Source organism: Manacus vitellinus, unplaced genomic scaffold, assembly GCF_001715985.3.
Source record: "Manacus vitellinus isolate BGI_N305 unplaced genomic scaffold, ASM171598v3 scaffold_21_pilon, whole genome shotgun sequence".
Taxonomy (NCBI): domain Eukaryota; kingdom Metazoa; phylum Chordata; class Aves; order Passeriformes; family Pipridae; genus Manacus; species Manacus vitellinus.
Window position 1 is genome coordinate 5,689,632 of NW_021939546.1, and position 21,886 is coordinate 5,711,517.

Here is a 21,886-nt window from a genome sequence, read left to right on the forward strand (position 1 = left end):
GCTATGCTGATGCCACCAGAAGAGTGAGCTCCCAGCTCTGCACGTGGCCACACTCGCTCTGAGCAGGACACTCGCTGGGAACTCTCCTGGGCTGCTGCAGCCTTCCCTGCTCAAGTCTATTGTTCTGACAGAGAGGCAGAACCACAGTCTCATTGCATCCTTGAAGATACTTAGATACAAAATTCCGTTCCTTATGGAGTTTTCCCTTTATTTCATATTCCATTTGGCATGGCTACAGTCATTCAGAAAGCAAAATATTTTTCATTTGAAGCGCTGCTGGATCAGAGCTGCTCTTACCGTTTCCCAGCTATGCTGAGCCCCAGCCCTCGGCCCGTTTTCTTTTGTATATCTACATAGAAAATCTCTAAGTTTTCTTCATCTTTGTAATGTGCTTCATTTCTATAAACAACCAGCTGCACCTTCTGGGGTGTCTGTCGGAGCGCAGTGATCGCTTCCTCATGGCTGGCATTCCGCAGATCGATCCCGTTCACCTGAAATAATCAGTGTTTGCTTTCCAAATGACATGTATAAATGATCTTTTCATCACACCCTACCCTTGTGTGACAGCACAAATTTGTCAAATTGACACCCCTTGGCGCTCTAATTTAGTGCTCCCATTTCCAGAGGGCTGAGATCCTGGATCTCCTACAGGGTGAGTTTGGTGCTTTGTGCAACTGCCTGGAGTACATCACAACAATCAAAACATTCTGGCTTGGAAGTTTTGCTGGTGTTCTTCCTTTCTTTTTAACCTCAAACCTTTGGAATCTCAAACAATGCTTCTTTCTACACCTAGACAAAGTAGGATGTACTCCTTTGAGCTCCCTGTGTCTCTTACCACTCAGATTCCTTCTCCCCCAGCTACACAACAGTGTCGAGACAAAAACAGAAGGAATCAAAAACACCAGTAATAAATGGCCCTGGAGAAGCCCAGGCAGGATGTATTAAACAGTGATTTTCCTTTTTATCCAATAGATGGCACACCAGACCGCTCTTGGAGCACCCAGTTACACTTCCCTTACCATGACCTGAGAAGGTTTCAGCATTTTAGTAATGTCAGACAGAACAAGAAGTTCTACTTCAATACGTGCTCAAGTATTAAAAAAAACTATTGCAACTTAAAACTTAATCTCCTGATTTTTGCCAAGCCTAATCCACAGGTGCCTTTTAAGGTGTTTGCCAATATTCTGTCAACAAAATAATCTTTTATTTCCTAATACCAAAATATATCAATACTTAAACATTTTCTCTTTAGGAAGTAGCATGAACTGTAACAGGAGAACCATACAATATTAATCCACTTCCATAAGTTTTAAGGTAATGAAAATATCTCTCAGTATTTCTAGATATGCAAAGTTACAATTGTACTTAATTTTACATTAAGATAATTAAGCCTAGTCTATAGTAATTACATTGTTTGTACTGATTCTGCACATACTTATTTATTTATATACTGCATTGATACTCTTTTCTTGACACAGGCATCTACATGTGCTTTATCCCACTAATCTGAAACCAATTCAGAGTCATCTTTTTGATTCATTAATACAGCTTTTAAAAGCTGAAGCAATAACAATATTATGGCCCACAAACATTAGCACTTTCCTGTTTGGCCAGAGAAGAATTAATTAAGCTGCCCCATTTTTACCCCCTAATTATCCTGCTCTGTTAATACATCATTATTTATAAAACGAAAACAACATTCAGCCTTAACGCTAACAAAAATATTTTCAGTGCAAGAGCTGTAAAGACAAGTCCCCAAGTACCCCTCACTATTTTTCTAACCCTACACACCGAAGCCTTAATGGCCATGCTGGGAATTTGTCCTGAGCTGACAGCAGAGCTTTGAGCAGCTGCACTGAACCCCTGCCTGACGCAAGTTTCATTTGCAGACCAACACTTCTCTCTTAACCCTTTCCCTCCACCTTTTCTATGCTTGGCTGAGGGAAAAACACCACATTTATTCATTTGTGTGTTTCCCAGTTGGATGAAGCATGGCCTGGGGGAGCTGGTGGCTTCTGCAGGGATATAGGAGGGATGCTCACAGGGATGCTGGCAAGGATGCCCACAGGAATGGTACATCCCCCCTCTCCTCCCCACAAATATTTGGGTTGCAGGCAGTGCAGAGATACTTGAGCGGTGGCCTCTGAATGAAAGATTAAAGAGATGAATAATACTAAGCTATTGGACATGACAGCTGAACTATGTAATTCAAGAACTACCTTGCTCAATTAAATTTAATGTATTCTCAATTTGTACCTTCAGTTTATATGAATATATAAGGAAATATGAATTTTTCAGCATGTTCTTAGTGATGGAAAGGAAGCCTCAAGTATGGATCCTTCTCAATGACCTGTCCTTCCCCTACAAGAAATCCCCATTGCATGGAATACAAGTATACACAATGAAGAACATACACAGAGAAAGTCATTTACCTCCAGAATCTGATCACCAGCCCAAAGTCTGCCATCTCGGGCTGCTGCCCCCTCTTCATAAACTTCATGGATCACTATGGCATCCTGTGGAAAGAGGGTGGTGTGAATCCTCCTTCCCAAACACTCCATAACCTCTTAGTCACAACCCACCTTACACTCCCCACCTCTGTGAAAGTACAGCACTCCATGACAGGAAAAGCAAGACTATAACAAAGATTTAAAAAAAAAAAAAAATTAATATTTTGGGATAAGAAAATTACTCCTGTAATCCAAACACAGGGAGCCAGTAAAAAGGTACAAAGGATTTTGTTCACCACTTCAGGGTAGTCTTGTCTAGAGCTTCTTCCATCATTTTTACATGTTGGCATCAGCAGCATGTGAACTCAGTGTGAACTGTTGTATTAATATCGTCTACTTTTAATGATATTATTTAAAACCAGATTCTTTGGAGCTATGAATATTTTTAGGGACTTGGCATAGATCTCAGCTTTAAGCAAGAGCTGAATGCCTTGTGGTAAATAGTGCTGGTTAAATCTGTAAGAAATGAAATCCAGAAGAAAGGAACAATGGCAAATGTTAGTTTATTACTGAGGCTGGAAAATGTAGGCAGTGGCAGATGTAGCTTCAGGGAAGGTTTCAGTGATTTAATCTTATTGCCAGCAATAGATGTCCCCAAAGAAAAAGCATTACAAAGAACATACTGTTCTTTTGCTGGTGCTTTCCCTTTGCATTGTTCTGGCTTGTTTCTTTTTTTTTTTTTTTTCTTTTGAAAAAAAATAGGTGAACATCCTGCTACAGTTCTTCAGATTCAGCAAGCAGGATGGGACCCTTCACTGTGCAAAACCTGCTCTTCTTCTCAGTAACACTAAGCCTCAGAGCTGAACCAGTTTTGCTACCAGCTCTGGCTGTGGATAAACACCCAGTGGTTTTTAATTAGACATGTAGGTATTGGATAACTTGTTCTCAGACAAATATACCCTCTAAAAATGCTACGGCTGTGAAGTCCCCCCCCAAACTTGATGTACAAGAAGTCAAAGAGGAGCTTTTCCAGCACTTCCAACAAAAGGTTGGAGCATGCGAGCCCTGCTGTGCATTGCCTTCCTGGAGCAGGGGGAGGAAATCACTGCTGGGGCAGAACAAAGTCCCTCCATGTTGCGAAAACACTGTTAGACAGTACATCTCTCATCACCAATTTAACCCCCCTCCCTGTGTTGCCTTTCTCAGCACACATGGTGCACATTGAACAGAAAGAAAACTCAAATGCCCTTCAGCTAACGCTCAGATCAAGACAATATCGAGTGCATGATTCCCTTTCATTCCCACTACCTTCTTTAATGATGTGGACTCTTCTGCTGCTGCTGGAGCACAGCACCACTGTCACAGGTTCCCACTTTTATTCATGTACACTAGCCCCTGAAAAAAGCCTGGAGGACTGTAATCACAAATGGATTACAGCTGATACAAGCCTCCCAGATGGGGGAACAGAGATTTCAATCTACATAAATGAAGGCAGAATACCATGAGCTATGTACCAAGGTAATTAAGAAAAATCAGAAGAGAGGTTTGATTAAAAAAAAAAGTATATCTACATATACACACACAATGCTGGCAACTGTAGGGTTTTCTTGCAATAACTGAAGTAACAAACAGTAATGGAGTGGAGCAACACGTGCACATCCATCTCTCAGCAGTGTTGCCAAAATCCTCTACTACATGTCTTAGATCTTCTCAGTTGTGGGGTTTGGGTTGTTTTGAGCTTTTGTTTGGTTGGTTTGGGGGTTGTTTTTCTTTTTTTTGAGGGTTACCTGTGTTTTAAAAATGATAGTGTAACTGTAAGCCAACACAAGAGACTTTTGCCTGGGTGAAAGCCAGGAGGTGACAGTGATGTATATTTTTTCACCTGAGGCTGATCACGGGTAACTTTGAGGAAAAGCTGAGTCTGTGGTTTAGAATTTCCACTGCACATTTAACTTTTAGTTTTTGAAACACTTTATCAAGGCATGATAATTGAGAGCAGCCCTGAGGAGAAGGATATGGAGTGTTGGTGGATGAGACACTCAACATGCCCCATCCCTGTTCGCTGGCATCCAGAACTCCCCCCCACACCCTGGGCTGATCCCACAGCGTGGGCAACAGGGGAGGGGGGGATTCTGCCCCTCTGCCCCACTCAGGTAAGACCACACCTGCAGAGCTGCCTTCCGCCCTGGGGAACAACAGCAGAAGGACATGGAGCTGCTGGAGTGAGTCCAGAGGAGACCATGGAGATGCTTCGAGGGCTGGAGTCCCTCTGCTCTAGAGACAGGCTGGGAGAGCTGAGGGTGTTCAGCCTGGAGAAGAGAAGGCTCCAGGGAGACCTTAGAGCCCCTTCCAGTGCCTAAAGGGGTTCCAAGAGAGCTGGAGAAGGACTTTGGACCAGGGCATGAAGTGATAGGACAAGTGGAAATGGCTTCCCACTGACAGAAGGCAGATTTAGATTAAATATTGTGAAAAAATTCTTACCTGTGAGGGTGGAGAGGCCCTGGTACAGGTTGCTCAGAAAAGCTGTGGCTGCCCCATCCCTGGAAGTGTCCAAGGACAGGTTGGAGGGGACAACATGGCAGGTGTCCCTGCCCATGGCACGGGGTTGGAACAAGATGAGCTTTAAGGTAATTTCCAGCCCAAACCATTCTATGTTTCCACAGAGACATTTAGAAGTGGCCAGTGAGGTAACACAAAATATTGGCCAGCTTGTTAAGGCAGCATCATTCAAACGGGACACACCAGAGCAGTGGGCAACCACGAGACTCATCAGAAAATTGGCAATATGATCACATAACAGCAGACTGGGTATGTACACAAGATGATCAAATTAAACACTTTCAGACTGTATTTAATCTCATATTTCCTAACCTCTGAGCAAGGAGCTTTCAATCACATTTCTTTAGGTTTGTTTTCCATCTGTGGTCACTTTAAAACCGGTCAACAACCTGGAGTTACCAGCTTTTCCCAGCACTGCATTATTAAATGTAAAACTGCACATACCGAAGGCTCAGATTCAGGAACCACCAAATGTTATCAGTTTGAATAATCTGCATCATCTATTTGAAAAGGCAACAATTCAGTGTCACCCTGCAGTTCCTGCATGTGTTAGAAGCCAGACCTGGAACTAAAAATACATATGGCATGCAAAGGTACATTCCTGTTCTGTCTGTGCCTACCCAGGAGAAGGAAACATCTTGCTGACCTGCCAAAACACTGTTTTTCTTAAGCAGGTTTATTTTAAAGTAGTGCAGTTGAACAGGGCTTATCGAATCGATTAAAAACAGAGCAAAGCAATGTATCCATGATGCCCTGTATAGATTTTTAAACAGTCCATAAGCATAAATATCGGTCTTACTTTTCCTTAGCTGATAAACTATGGCAAACAGACCTCTTTCCTCTGATACCTCTGGGATCAGCTCAAATTGCATTTAACGCAGAAGTGGTTTTTTTTCCACTGGATCTAGTGGGATCTCAATAAGACTCCATTAGTTTTGATGATCCATGACAAATCACTAAAACCAAACTGCTGATGTTATTGAAGGTTTTTAATCACATCAATATTTTAAAGAAGTTTATGCAGTAATGAGATGCAATGTCATACTCCAGCCATCTAACCAAGCCCTAATTGGTAATGACTTTATTGACAGGCATTGATTGAAGCTGTAACATCCCTTTCAGTGCCTGACGAAAAATATAGGATCTATCATGACTAAATCAATACACAATGTTTACTTAAAGGATAGGTTTTGGTTCCTGGACATCTGCAGCTCCTGTTCACTGGTTTTAAATGCAGAGAGTGCTCGATATCTCTAGAAGTCAAGGCCTAAATAGTTCAAAATCAATCAATCCAGAGGGAGGAAGGGAAAGTGGTGTCAATGTTCAGCTAGAGATTGTGAATTCATAGTGGCTCTGGACAGATTTTCACTCCTATCCCTTCCCATCTCCTTTCACTACTAGTTTCATATAGATTATAGCTTGGCAGAGTCATGAAAACTGTTTGTGCAGAAGGGGGAAACAAAACCACTCTCGTATCAAGAACAGAGCTGTTTAAAAAGAGATATCCAGCTGCTGAAAGCACATAGTTCATAAAGTTTACAAATCCATTCAACAAACTGGAGCTTTAATCTTTGTATATTTTGACTAAGAACAGTCTGGGACCATTATACAAATGGGGAATTAATGCAGAGCTGAGCAGTTCTTGCATGGGATGGAAGGATGGGGAACATGAGCCAGGGCATGTAAACAGCTTTTCTTTATGCTAAACAAAGTCCACACTCACAGGTGCAAACTGAGACTGTCCAACCATGAAAAGACAGAGTTGAAGGGAATTTGTCTGCTACTGCTGAGGTTGCCATCCTGGGCTGAAAAACGTTTATACTGAAGTGCCTGCAGTCCAAGGAAATAAAAGCTGAATGCACTGATACGGCACTGCATGGCTGAAAAAAAAATACCTGCAAGACAGAATAGTTTCCAAACATGGCAAAAACATCCCTGGTTTGGATACAGTGCTCACCAAATCTGTTAAGAAGGAGAAATGCCCACCAAACCTGCCACACAGTATATTAGAGGTTATTTTTTAGGGCTCAGATTTGAGCTGTGGGACAACTATACCCCTCACCAACAGAATATCACTGTGTCTGCACAGTTGTCTTGAGCAAAGGGAAGGACCAGCAGCGATGGTGCTGAGAAACAAGGTTTTGGCCATGGAAGCAAAGGCAGGGACGTGGGAGGGTTCATGGAGCCTCCTGGTCGACACCTTGAATTACAAAGTTGGCGCAGAGTGACTAACTATGGAACAGTGAGGGCAAGACAACCTTAGAGAAATTAGCACCCAGTCTGGGAATCCATCCACAGCTTGTACAGTGTGCACAGCATGATCTACACTGCATTGCCTTTGATCCAAGGAGGGGAAGAGCCCTGAACTCTCGGGGAATCAGATCTCAACTCCTCCCCCAAGCTGTGGATATTTTTTCTGCTTGATTTATACCGACTTCAGAGACCTGTCAGGGAAGAATATCACACTCACCCATCAGCAAAGAGCACAAAAAGACACGTTAACACTGAGAATTAAATTCAGTAAGATTGACAGCTTAATCTTTGTATCTTAAATGTCAAGAACTGGTACGGCAGAGATCTCAGGCAATGACCACACAGCACTGCCCTGATTGAGCCTCTGGGAGAAAGGTGGTAAAGTCAGCATCCTATTCAGGAAAATCACTGACTGAGTGATCCTTAAAAGCCTGCAGGAGCATAAACCATGGTGAGAAAGTCTCACAAGCTGGCTGGCTTTTTGGCTTGAACTGCTCACACGTTTTCTGCAAGTTTATAGCTTCTGAGGCAGTCTCTCTAGCGTTGATTTTCTCCTGTGCAGCTGTTTTTCAGCAGGACAACCAGCAGCTTACAACTCAAAAGTCACTGAAAATCATTGTTATTGGGAATGCTGGGAATAGAAGGTGAGGGAGTAAATGGACACAAGACATGAAGGAAGCCCAAACATTAAGTACCAAGGATATTTTGAGGAAGGTCTATCATATAATAAAGGTGGATCAATATGTAAGAGGGGTGATGTCAAAAGAATTGGACAGAGGAAGCCCCACTAACCCAGTGTTGGCTAGATTTGACATGGAAAAAAGTTCAGATTGTGGTAAAGAGGTTTCTTGCACAGCACTGAACAGTCCTGCACTACTGAAGCTCATTCACAACAAGCTATTGCTTAAACTGAGCTCAACTTTGCTTTGTTTATCTTTGTTGTGCTATTTCAGTCCATAATCCAGTCATTATTTTGGCAAGATCATTTCACAGAAGGTAGGTGAACCACTAGACATTAAGAAGTGCCATAATCAGTACAGAATGACTCTGGGTAAGGTATTCAGTAAGAAATAAGTTGTTTGAAAATCCGAGACCATGTTTTACAGGATGTCCATTTTAATGGCAATCATTAGACAAATAATATCCACAAAACAGTTCAGAGAGTAGAAATCAGATCCACAGCTCTGCTCTCTGGCTACAAGGCTACCTCAACCACCAGAGCATTGACCTGGACCAAGGGAACATTATCACAGAATCCCAGACTGGTTTGGGTTGGAAGGGACCTTAAAGCTCATTCAGTTCCACCCCCTGCCCTGGGCAGGGATATCATCCACTAGACCAAGTTGTTCCAAGCTCTGTCCAACCTGGCCTTGGACACTTCCAGGGATGGGGCAGCCACAGCTTCTCTGGGCAACTTGTGCCAGGGCCTCACCACCCTCACAGGGAACAATTTCTTTCTCTAATCTAAACTTACCCTCCTTCATCTTAAGGCCATTTTTCAGAACCCTCATGGTTGGGCAGTGCTAGAAAGCAGGCACGGCAAACTGTTGAAATTACATGAATTTTATGTGCCTGTATCTCAGTTTGGTCTGTAGTTAGGAGAATGAATCTTACCACTGACCATAATTATGTATTTGGTGTAAGGAATGAAGCTTTCTGCATGGATTAGAGTACTTTCCTGAGGAGGACAAAAAGTGAACTGCATATAAAACAACACTCGGGAAAAGACGTTTTCTGATTTAGTTGATAAAGTTGTGTTTTCCTAAGCTAACATTACACATTTCCAACTAATTTCCTACATAGCTACAAATGTTATACTAAATTATCATTATAAAAGATAATAACACTGCAAGGGGTTTTGCTGACTTCAGGATTACAGATTTATCTCTTTCCCAGGGCAAGTACAACAGCATCAGTTATTTCCTTTTCAACTTCTGTAATACTTTGTCCGGAGCAGTAAAATTGCCATTTCATTTTTACAGGCTGGTTCGCAGATAAAGTAGAAATCAACTGGTTGCACAGTGAGTTTTGCTGGAGAATTAGCCCCATGCAAGAATCTCTCAGTAGTTAAAACAAATCCAGCTGTTGGTTACTTGTAGGCAGAGGAAATGACAACAGTTATGTTATGATCTATGATCTTCCATTTGCAGATCTAAATGGAATCTAAAAGATAATGATTCAGCAACGAAAGCTGAAGGTCAAGCCCAAGCAAATCACTTGACTTCTTAAAGGGGTTTATCTAATGCATTGTGCTGTATAATCTCTCCTTCTAGCACTCCAGTATTTTGCCATTCCTAGTGTTCACAAACCATTAACAGGCACCCAAAATCCTAAGCCAAACACTACTGCAGTAAAACAGGCTGTAGAATGTAAAAATGTATTACCGTGTTAATGTAAAAATGCTTTACATTGCACGAGACCCAGAAACTGCTCCACTCAAGGTTAAAACAAAAGGTCTGTTTCCCATTTAAGAACAAGCCCTTGTAAGAGATGATGTTCACTTGCCAACTTCCATAAAAAAGATTAATCCACAATATCAATATGAATATAATTTTTCATACTAAAATACAGATTTATTTTAAGGAAGCGGATAGTATTTGTATTACGTTTTATAGGCCCCTATAGTTACATCTGGTCCCTATTTATTTAAATTTTATTCAGCTTGCATAATATTTTTGCTTACAGTTATATTCTCTAAGATCAGAAAAGCTAAAACCTGAAAATTCAATGGCACTATTCATTAACATTCTTTCGCTCTGCAGTCATAGACATTTGCAAGCTCTCCTTTGATTCTGAAATAATAAAACTAAGGTAATAAGATGTTTAGTGTAAAAATATATGACTTAAGTCAAAATGATAGAAAGAGCAATGTTCCTGTGAATCACATGCCAAAGCAAACCAAAGTTTTTCAAAAAGTATACATGCTCATTTTAGAGGGAATAATAAAACACAGAACGACATATTAAAACCTTAGCCCTCTCACTCTCATTATTTTATTAAATTTAAAAAAAAGGAAAGTTTGTAGTGTACAGTGCATAGCACAGGTTATAAAGAATGCATGAGATCCTGAGTGTGTATGACACAGGAAGCCAAAAACCAGCGGTTTCAATCAGCAGCAGCCAGGATCCTCCTGAAGTCCATTCTGACAGGTCCTACTGCTTTTGTATATTGTCAGCTTAAATTTTAGGGTTGATTTACATTCCTGGAAGACACCAGCTTCTTCAAGCAAGGGACTGCTACACCAGTAAGCCATCCCGTCAGCTAAACCCTTGCCAAAGACCCATCAAAGACATGATTTGCAAAACTTACTACCCTAATTCCCTTTTGTGATAACTCATGTACAAAGCAGTTTGGGTTTTTCATGCTCTTGTAAGCTAACGTCCTTCTGGAATGATGATGAATCCACCAACTTCATTTTAACATTATCCAAGCAGGAGTCAAAGCAATTCCTCACAATTTCAAGCTAACTGCATTTACCACTCTGTCAGTAAATTGCCTTCTGCTTTATAAATGTTGGTTTAGAAGAGATTGCATTTTTTTTCCTCTCCCAACCGCAAACTTTTCCTCTACAATACCCAAGCCACAATTAAAAACTCAAGACTTCTATTCCCATTTTTCATTCTATTGTTCCATTCACTGTGGGGTAGATTTAACAGCAACAGTATCTATAGCCAATATATTGCTGAAACCCTCTGGAGGCCAATGTCTTCCTTTTCATTTGGAGTTACAAGGTAAGCATATTTCACTCAAACAGTTTCAGTCTCAGCTGCATTTGATGACTGTCTACAGAATCGCTCAGACATCAGTTGTCTGTACCTGATGAAGATATTTTTGCCTGAATCTAAATAAAACTGAGATGGGAGGGAGGGAGGGATAAAAACTTAACCAAGGGAGAATCCGCTTGTTTAGTAACACAGAAGTCACATTTAGGCAGGTCCCCACTGCTGACTGACTGCAGCATAGCACAAAACAGAGTTCTTAGGCTTGGCTTTGGTATAGGAACAACCTGATCTTGGCAGCGTGGAGCCCTCACAAGGTAATTAGCCCTCACAGCTCCGGGGGCAAACATCGTGTCTCGAACAGCTGCAATTTCAAGTCACAGTTTTCTTGATTATTCCCTTGCCCTTCCTTAACAGATGGGGTTTATTCAAGGTATGACTCACCTGGACTGACAGAATGAATCTAAATATTCTTCTGTCAAGCTGCATCCCCACCATCACACAGCTCCACTGCAAGCCAGAAAACCTTCTGGGCTAACCCACATGATTAGAACAGCTTTTTCCTCCCCAACTCCAGTGTTACCAGCTCTCACACCAACTCATGTTAGCTGAGCACAAGTATATTCTGTTACTTTCTGGAGCACTCTCAAGTGTTCCAGTTCCCTGCCTTTATGGATCACTTTCTTTTACTGGTGGAGTACCTTCAAGTCTGTTAAGTGCCTTAAAAATGCTTTCTATTAAAGTCAGCTGAAAGCAAAAGTACAAAAAGAAAATTTACCAAATTCAAAGTAGACAACCCAGTATAAAAAATCCAGCATAAGAGGTTTGTTGTTGTTTTCAACAAAAAAGACACAGGATAAAGTATGTTTTTCTGTGTAAGGTTCAGGCAATGACCACTTCCTACCCACTTCACCTCCAGGGAGCCCCCAGGTTACAGTCCCTTCAATCTTTTATATCATAGGTGTCTGTCCAGCACTTAGCTGTGATTTCAAGCCCCAGATAAGCCTCTGAACACTTCTCCCTCCCAGGGCTCTCTAACCCTGCCTGGACAGAACATCCCTGTACCAGCCTTGAAAAGTCTGAATCCCCTCCGGCTCGCCTGAGCATCTTAATCACCCAGGCAGCAAAGACAGAGCCAATAACTACCAGTAATCAACTTGACCATTACTAAATTATTCAGCTGGAAGCAAAACAGTGCTCCCACCCTGCTAAGAAAATGTTTGTATTTTAGAGAGATGCTTTTTCCATGTACTGCCAAGAATCAAATCCCTGTAAATTAACAGTCCTGGTTTATAGAAAATGGCTCATTGCAAGTTGTTAACTGGACAAGACACGGCAGCATTCACCCACGCTGGGGTGATAATGGGGTCCAGATTTCATAGAATCATGGAATGGTTTGTGTTGGAAGGGACCTTAAAGCCCACCCTGTTCCACCCCCTACCATGGGCAGGGACACCTTCCACCAGACCAGGTTGCTCCAAGCCCTGTCCAACCTGGTCTTGAACACTTACAGGGATGGGGCAGCCACAACCTCTCTGGGTAAATCTCACACGCCATTTGGAGGAGTACTAGGACTCCTTTTTAAAACAATTCCTTGTACATCCTGTTCTCTGAGGATTGAAGATGAAAATCTCATAGAAACTTTACGGCAAAACAGTTTCAGAGGAAAAAGCCTGTTGTATGAAACTAAATTATTTGCCTTGAAACTGCCTTATATAGAATTGCCTTATACAGAATGCAACGAATCAAAAGCAGAATAACTAAGGAACATTTCCTAAATTTATGGTGAACAACGGGACTATCTGATGCTGCCAGTCCTGTATCCTGTATCCCAAAGGACTGGTTATTAGTCCCGGATTCACAGGGTCCAGGGCTCTGCAGCCCAGGGATAGCTGGCCATGCCAACACTGGCTTGTTGCCATGAATGCAAATCTGAAGCTGAACCCCACATGTAACTAAGAGTCATAGCTTGTCCAGGCCCAGGCACGAGGGTCCTGCCCAGCTCAGGGGTCTACAGTTGCCATGAATCCCAGGCATATCGCAGCTGGAGCAGCTCAGGCGTCCTGGGAGCACCAGCAGCTGCCAGGTGACAATGACACCCCTGTCAGGTTTACAGCTGCTATTAGCAGCAGTGGGGTTGACAACCATTTATACACAATTCAGGGGGGACAAGAGGGCAGGAGGTGTCCTGAGGAGCAGCACTAGGGCCTCAAACCTCATTTTGGGATGTTTCCGAAAACACTTTTTTTTTTTTCTATTTTAAATTCCCACTCTGAGGTTACTTTTACAAGTTTGATTGGACTACAACCAAGAAAAAAACCTTCTCACAAATTGAAAGCCCGTGTGCTTCAGCCAGCTCCACTCTGCACTTCAATTGCTTTAAAGCAGAGGCCATGTGTTGTGTTCTCTCAGGGGTACGTGGGAAGGTGAAATAAAAGAGAGTGAAGAAAAAAAATATTAAAAAATATCAACGCTTAGAGTAAAATGAAATAGAACTGCTAAGGGCTATAGCAGTCTGAAAATCAACAACATGGAGACAATTTTTAAGGACAATCCTCCTTTCCCCATGTCTTTTCTAAACACACATCCTTTCAACTGATGCTCTCCTGCTCCCCAAACACACAACCCCAGACCTTGCCTAGAATACCTGTGACTGGAAAGAGTTTTGAGCTTAATGGGATGGACATCTCACCAAAAACCATTTCACAGGGGTTAAGACACTAGTTTCCAACCTCCTGAACAAATTAACCTCCCTGCTCACAGCCTGTATTTTTCAAGCCTCTACTTGGTGATTCCTGATGAGATTCCTGAGGTTATGCCTTAAAAGTTGTACTCTATATTTCATTTTGAAGCAGTCTGTCCCCAGCTGCCAGATTTATTATTCCAAAAGCTGGGCATGTGCATCTTGTGCTAAAGAAAGACATAAAATATTCTGAGAGAGTTTTCCCATCCCATGTGAGCTGCTGTTGAGTACCAGCACTCAGTATTTTCAGACCAAGTGCATTTTAATACATCTATACTCTTGGCATGTCCACTTTAGATATGACAAATTCTGAGAAGCAGCATTCCTGGTTTCCCCCATATCGATAAATTACTTCTGAAATCCTAGCAACTGGGGTTCATATCCTTCATGGTTTTGTAGGCACTTACACACCTGTGCAGGCACAAAATAAACTCAGTAGAACTCAGTAAACTCAGTAGAAAAAGAAGGAAGAGAAGCGGGTGTTCATGTCTTGTTTTCTCAGAGGAAAAAGAAAAGGTAAAAGAAAAAGCTCCTGCAGCTGTGCAGCACAGACACTGCTCCTGCTCCCTGTTTTGCCAAGACTTTTCCCTTCCTGGATGGAGCATTTTTCCATGGACCCATCAGGGCATCCCATCTCTGTATGTGTCATCTATTAGAACTACAAGAGTACCAAAGACATTCCTGCTTCCTGCCTGCAGAGATGGACTATAAATGGTGCCATTCCCATTCCTTCTAACCTTGATCTGACAATTCAAAAATAGCTAAAAAACCAAACTCCAAACTGCTGAAGCCAATGATAGCTTCATTCTAATCTCTCTGCACTGTGCCTTTTTTAAACTACAAAAGATGTCCATCTATATAACTGAGTTAAAAACAAATGACAGAGAGCAAGACAAATACATCACTCAATTCCATGTACCTATTTTGTTACATTTCCTCTTTAAACCATGAAATTCAGCAAGACAGAAACTTCCCTATAGCCCTGAGGAATATTTGCTTTTACTCTCTGTTATATCATGTGAACTTCAACTCTTTACAAAAGGTTTTCTGACTTCATGGCAGAAAAGGAAAGGCAGCAAAGTAATTTGGGGGAGATCAGAAGCACAAAGCAGTGCAATGGGAGGTTCCCTGCCCATGGTAGGGGGTTGGAACTGGATGATCTTGAAGGTCCCTTCCAACTCAAACTATTCTAGGATTCTTGGATCTCATTAAAGACACAACCCTGAGTGCCTGCCCTGAGGAGAAAGGTTTGCACAGACCATTTTGCATAAGCAAGTTATGGAGAATCCCAGAGAGGGTCTCTGCACATGGCAAATGGTCAGATTAGAATGTGGTTTCCCAAAAGCAAATTGTTCCTTATGAAACACCATTTCTTGCCTTTGAATGAGCAGATTCAGAAGTATGAAAAGAAACAGGGACTCATTTTGGTACGTCCTGTAAGTCGAGGATCAGAAAGTGGGAAGTTGGACCTCCCTCCCTTCATAGGTTTAGTTACGGCACTCAAGTGCATAGATTTTTAAAATCAATTCCTACGAGGACACTTTAATGAATGAACTAATGGAAGTACAACACTTAACGAAAACCATTTACTCAATTTAAAGAATAAAATCCTTTGCATTTTTCTCATCTGCTCTGTAAAGCAGCTATTTACAATTTTCATTTATTTGTATTAAAATCTCATGAAAGACAAGCACCATATTGTGTCTGACAGACTGCCATGTATTATTTCCAAATTCCAGTTAAATGAAAAAGCAGGGAGATGACTAACACTGAGCAACTTATTTGAATTTACTCAACACTAAGGAGCCTGACAAAAAAAGGACTGGGACAAAACTGTGCGTGGATGGAGAGAGTGAAAACCATACAGGCTGATTTAAGCCTTCAACATAACTCATTTCCATCTCTATGTGAAACAGAGCAATTCAACCTAACTCTGCATAATTGGAGACCGGGATAAACGGGACCAAAAGCTGAACTTTTTCCAATTTCAGTTTCAATGCTGTAAAAGGTACAGCCTACACTTGGCAAAACAAAACTGTCTTTTTCCTTTCAATTTCCTTTCTTTTTTCCTTTGAACTGTTTTTCTTCTTTTTTTCTTGGTCTCTTGGAAGAGGACTGCTACATTGAAATTATCTGTACCTGCTGACATTCACTGCACTTCATGGCTTAATGACGCCCCACTATGATATTTTGGGGACCATCTGCATGTACCAGAGTGGCTCCACTGCCTGAAGTGTCTCTGTGGCAGGGGATTCAGGAGAATCCAGTAAAGATATCTCGGCAGTAGAATTGTTTACTGAAAGAACTGAATCTGACATTCAAAAAACCCAATCTGGCATCTTTTACACTGTAGCATAATTTCTCTTAAATGGAAAAGGGAGAGGAAACAGCAAGAGCAGAGGCAGAGAAGGGTTTAGCAACCAACTTGTTGAGCTTACACTTGAATTGATATGCTTTAATTCATCTGAAGATATTTGTTTAATAAACAGAACATCCAAGAGGCAGATTAAGCCAAAAGACACAGAAAACAATAAAAGATTACCTTTGGTTTACCTCTGTTCAGCAAGGGCTTTGCTGTCAAGCAAATAAATCACAGTTTATTTAAACAGCTACTAAGCATTTCTGCTCTCCAGACAGAGGTGTTAACCTTGCTGAAGCAGCTCTGCCTCTGCACCATTAATTTCTAGTCCAACCATTCTGGTAACTTACCTGCTTGCAACTCTTAATTCATAATGGTTAAATAAAAGAATATACACTTGTAACCTCTGACCATAGCAGAAAGCATTACTGAAACATAAACCTTTCAATTTAAACAGGAACAGCAACTGATCTGATAAAAGGCAAAACTATCAATTATTATTGGAGACTGGAGTTGTTGGTTTGTCCTCCCTGTCCTGAACAACTCATTACAGCAATTAGACATTAAGGGCATTATTATTTTCCATGTTTTCTTTGTCTTTGCCTGCTATTCTTTAAAAAGGACAGCAAATACTAGATTAATAGAAACTCACCAGTGGAGTGTCTTTCCCCCCAACGATGCTGAGTCCCAGGCCTGACCGACCCTTAGATATCTCTATAGTCATCTCTTGCCCTGGAACTATGGGACATGTTGCTGGATCCACAGGCAGTGGAGGTGGAAAGACACCTAAGACCATAAAAAGGTAAAAAAATAAGTTACACTATACAATAAGAAAATTAAAACCACCAAAGGAATTGTACAACAACAACTAATAAGCTCATATTTTCCTATTAATTTTAAACAACTGAACTAGAGGACTATTCTGAGTCACCTCTGAATTCTTTAAATCAGAACAACTTGAGTTCTGGAAGTAAATGTTCAGAGTAAACGTCTGGGAGCACATCTAATTCAGTTAAAACCTAGACAATTCAGATCACGATGGCAAGGGGTCCCGATCAATTCAGGACAGATAAGTACATATTCCAGCACCATGGAACAGACAAATTTCCCAAACTGTCTTGACTTGTACTTTACTCAAAAACAGGAACAAGACCTTCGTACGTAGAAGTCAAGAAAAACAAGTAAAGACACCTTCAAGCTCTCAAAAACTGTAAAATGAGAGAAAAATACAAACACTATAAAAAAATAGGTCATTGGATGTTCAAAGAAAAAAAAAATCTCAGTAAAAGTTATCTGGAAAGAAAAATGGAAACATCCATCCTGGGTTAAGGTATTAAAAATACACTATATTGTGAAAAAAAGAACTGGTTCATACTACGGCTGGTGACTTCTGCCTCTGGAGAAAGGTAAGTAGGTGCTGGCTCCAGGGGTATCTCCTGTAAGCTGACTGGCACTTTAGTTGAAGATTTAGATTGTTTGATCTGGTTGAGGTCCTAAAAGCAAAGCAGAAGCAAGAGAGATCAGTTATCAGTCATAGAATAGCACATTAAGTTGATATTATCATTAGCTGTTCATTATCATACCTTACTAAATCCTCAAACTTAATAGAAGGAAAATAAGCAATTTCCACATACTTAAAAAGAAGTAATTTTTCAAGTTTCCACCAATAAAATTATTTTAATGTCTCCCCAGTTAGCCCCTTCCCCTCATAAATCACTCACTCTTCAACTAGATGAAGCCCTCAGAACCCTCCCTTTCTGGTTAACATAAACACAGAGATATTTTCCTAAACAACCGTACATTTTCTGGGAGCTGCTCCTCTGTTTCCTGCTCATCTGCCACCACTGGTTTCTCAGCTTTATGTTTCACATCCTAAAAAAGAAAAAAAGAAAGTTAGGTGCATTGAAAATGTCTCTTTAGCTTAAATAAAATATCCTCCAGAACTCAAAATGATGATTCTCTGCTAATGCAGTGATATTTTGGAGTGACAGGACAAGAGGGAATGGTTTCCCACTGTCAGAGGGCAGGGCTAGATGGGATATTGGAAAGGAATTCCTCCCTGTGAGGGTAGTGAGGCCCTGGCACAGGTTGCCCAGAGAAGCTGTGCCTGCCCCATCCCTGGAAGTGTCCAAGGCCAGGTTGGATGGGGTTTGGAGCAACCTGGTCTAGTACAAGGTGTCCCTGCCCATGGCAAACCTAGAATTTGAGTTGGGTTCTAAGATTCTATAATTTCTTTGTGTAAGTCCATTTGCAGCACCAAACAAAGCTGAAATCCAAAATGAGAAGAGAAAAATCCAGTGTGAACAGAGGAATTATTAAAAACACACCCCACAGTTTTGAAGCCATACAACGTAAGGGAGGGACCTTCAGGGAGGAGATTATCACATGTGCTCTATGTTGCTCCAGAGCAACATGAAGCTCTATAGAAGAAGGAAGTGTGTCCTCTGGAATGACCAGGACAGCAATTCCCCTCAGTGCCCACAGCAGAACAGGGCTCAAAGTCATCTGCTCTCTCCTCCTCCCTTTTTGGTACTCTTAGATAAAATAACTGCTTAAAATGCATCCTCCGGCCTCATTATTAAGATCTCCAACAATGGTATTTCAATCACAGGCTCCACTTGTAGCCTTATTTCTTTTTGAATCCTTGCAAACCACTAAAATATATTTTTTATCTCTTACTTCTACAACTGCTTCCAGATAGTTACAGTGTTCTCCCTCGTTAGCTCATAGCCAAACTGGGGTCACTTTGATTCCAGTATCAGTTATCTTCCCTGATGTTAAAAACCCTGATAAACAACCCTGTTTGCAGAAAAGCTGAGTACCAGCTTCAAAAGACAACAGAGATATTCTGCATCTCAAAAGAATTTCTAATTAAGATGACAATTCATACATTAAAAAAAAAAAAGGCAAATCAAATTTTAGGTAACCAAGCTTGAAAATACTGGCCTTGTTTGCTAAAGTTTTATGTTAAATGATGCCAAGTCCCACAGGATCTTTTTTTTTCCCCTGCATTTTTCTCCAAGTTGTAGTTCTACAACTCTAACAATTATCCAAATGGATAACGGGAAAAAAGATAAAGTGGTGATCTCATTGTATTATCAGAGGTGTCAGGGGAGAAATGGGAAGACCGCTTTGTCATTTTCTGAGAGATTGTTTTAGTGAGCAATGAAAAATTATTTCAGACTTCCCTTTTTCATTGTGATATGTGACTGAAATCTGAAACTTCATCTTGAACATCAAGTAAACACCAAGCATCATCTTTACATCTCTCTAATCTTTTAACTAAGACTGTGGTGGAGGTACCTGAATAAAATAAGCACCAAATTGGACACTCAGGATTTGTCATAAGCCTGCAACTGACTGATTTAATCTAATTTAAACCCCTCAAATCCATCCAAAAGCATTTTCACAAAGCTCCTCCTCTTTGCCAATGTTTCAAGATTGTGTTTTCTGTTTGTGGTAAAGACACATTATTTTTCCAGGTTCAAATCTTTAAAGGAAAATGAATCCATTTTCACATACCATATTTACCTTTGTTGAATTAAAACTTTCCAGAACATCTCAAAGTCCTCTTATATCAATTCTCTTCCAACAACACTTCGTGGAAAGCGAGATTGCTCCAGTCCTCAGAAACCCACAACCTTCTCTCAGGCCACCTCAAACCTCAGCTAATAAACACTCAGACTTTGCCTAACACTTCCACTGGCTCCAGTTCAGAAGTAAAGTTGTTTTCCTTCCCCCTTCTTATCATCCAAGTCTACAATGATGTCCATTATAGAACTTTATAGCTTTTAAAGTGATGAAGTGACAACAAAGAGTATGTTGGGAGAGACTGACAAATTTATCAGCAACAGATGAATGAAGAACGATGCGAATTTTTTTAGTTTTCCTTTTATTACAGCTGTCACTTGGTGAGACATCCTGCCCATGCTTTGAGCTGTACATACTTGTGGAAGATCTCTGCTGATAAGCACATACTTTTTATTTACTCAGTGAACTTAATCTTACTTGTTGACTTTTACATTCCTGATTTCTCCTGACACATGACTGAGAAATTCAACAACAACGGTGAAGTAGCACTGAGGCTCTAGTAACAACCATCATGCTCTGAAAAACAAGGCACTGGGTTTTCTTTTGCCTCTACAGTCACTAAAGACTGCAAGAGAAATCTCTTTTCCCCAAAATACTGAGCTTTCTTGTGCTGCTCTGCTGTGTCAGAGTCTTAATGCCAGTGTGACTACAAACCCACTTCCTTTTAGTCAGAAGGGAACAATCACAACCATCAGTATTACTGAACTTAAGATACACTCAGAAATATTTGCCATGTAGTTTTAAAATCCTGATGGAAAGACAATTGAAATTACGAAACTGCCTTTTGCCACTATTTTTCATCCATTTATACTCCTAAACCAAGGTCTGGCCCAACTGAAGGTGTTATGGAACAAGCAGTTGGATCTATAGACATTCCAATACTTTTCTAAATCCACCTCCTAGCCCTAAACTTTTCAATAGTGTTTATTTAATGGAGAAATTAGCGAGCCACCTCTAAGCAAATATCCACTGAATGAAGGCCTTTGTCTTCTCTTACCTTCCTGCCACTGCTCTATTTTGGACAACTCATCTTTTTTTTTTTTTTAAACTTTTCAACTCCTACCTTTTGGCTTCACAGTTCCCTTCTTTCTTGCTTCAAGTCTGAAAAGAAGCTGCCAATATATACTGGGTTTCCTGTTGTTCCAGAGGTATCTTCCCTCCACACCTCTCTTGGATTGCTGCAATTTTTTTCCTCCTCTAATATTATTCAAAAAGCTGCACAGCACAATAGTTTATAACAAGAGTTCATTTTTGTATAAGAGATTTTATATATTTTTATCCACTTCAGTCTTTAAGCAATTTCTCATATTACCTTGTAAATTCTCTAAAGTTTCTTGCCAAGTTGAGCAAGAACTCTAATAAAATCAGGTGAATAACACCTGTAAATACATACAATAAAACTCTGATTCATTTATATTCCAGCCTATCAAAGGACTGTGCACAAAGCTACCAAATAGCAATAATTCAACTTCTTTGTAATCCATTAGGAACATAAATCAATCCATGGTGATTAATTCTAATGACTGAATAGCACATAACACTTTCTAACTCTTGGAGTTCACAGACTCATTAATTACTTACTAGCTACAGAACATTATGTATATTCAATTTATATTTGCAAAACCCAGGACACTCTGCAAAAGACATGATGGGGCAGGAAGAAAACACGTAAAAGAGAAACCATCCAAAAATGTCAGGTTTTCTTAGCTGAGGACACATACAGACTGTGCAGGCACAGCAAGTCTCAGCCAATGCACTCCTTGAAACAGGAGAAGGGCAAAAAATCTGCCTCAGCAAATTTTAGGCACCTCTAGGTTAGTTATGTTTAGTAGTTTTCCATTTTAAACTTTATTTAACATAGAGTCCAAAAAAAAGAGATTAGAGTTGCACCCTGAAGGACTTTCAGATTTCTGATAATGCACAATCCCGACCTATTAAACAACAAAAAGTTCCATCTGTATCAATGAGAAGTTGAGTATTTATTACAGTGCACACTGACAGACCCACATTAAACCACAAGTTATGAGCTTAATGTAGAAATTGCTGAGAGTAACTCTATAGCTGTGTTATTCAGGAGGCAAGACTAGATTATGATAATAGACATTTTGGCCTTAGAATTTATGAAGTTATGAATATAAATAAGAATACAATTTACAAACCAGGCTTTTTTCTGAAGCTTGTCACACATGGATGGCAGGAGTGGAAACTCAAT

The 21,886-nt window shown here is 40.6% G+C and overlaps 1 protein-coding gene across 5 annotated transcripts in view; it reads right to left on the reverse strand.

Annotated features, from left to right (window-relative positions):
• PATJ (PATJ crumbs cell polarity complex component) overlaps positions 1-21,886 on the reverse strand; it is a 137,550-nt gene that overhangs the window by 16,273 nt on the left and 99,391 nt on the right. For all 5 annotated transcript variants that reach the window (XM_018072283.1, XM_018072285.1, XM_018072284.1 and 2 more), the window contains 5 exons: positions 17,884-17,955; positions 17,459-17,576; positions 16,736-16,869; positions 2,433-2,516; positions 298-491 (listed from right to left, as the gene is read on the reverse strand). In XM_018072283.1, coding sequence (XP_017927772.1) covers positions 298-491; positions 2,433-2,516; positions 16,736-16,869; positions 17,459-17,576; positions 17,884-17,955 — 602 coding nt within the window. The remainder of the gene's footprint in view (positions 1-297; positions 492-2,432; positions 2,517-16,735; positions 16,870-17,458; positions 17,577-17,883; positions 17,956-21,886) is intronic.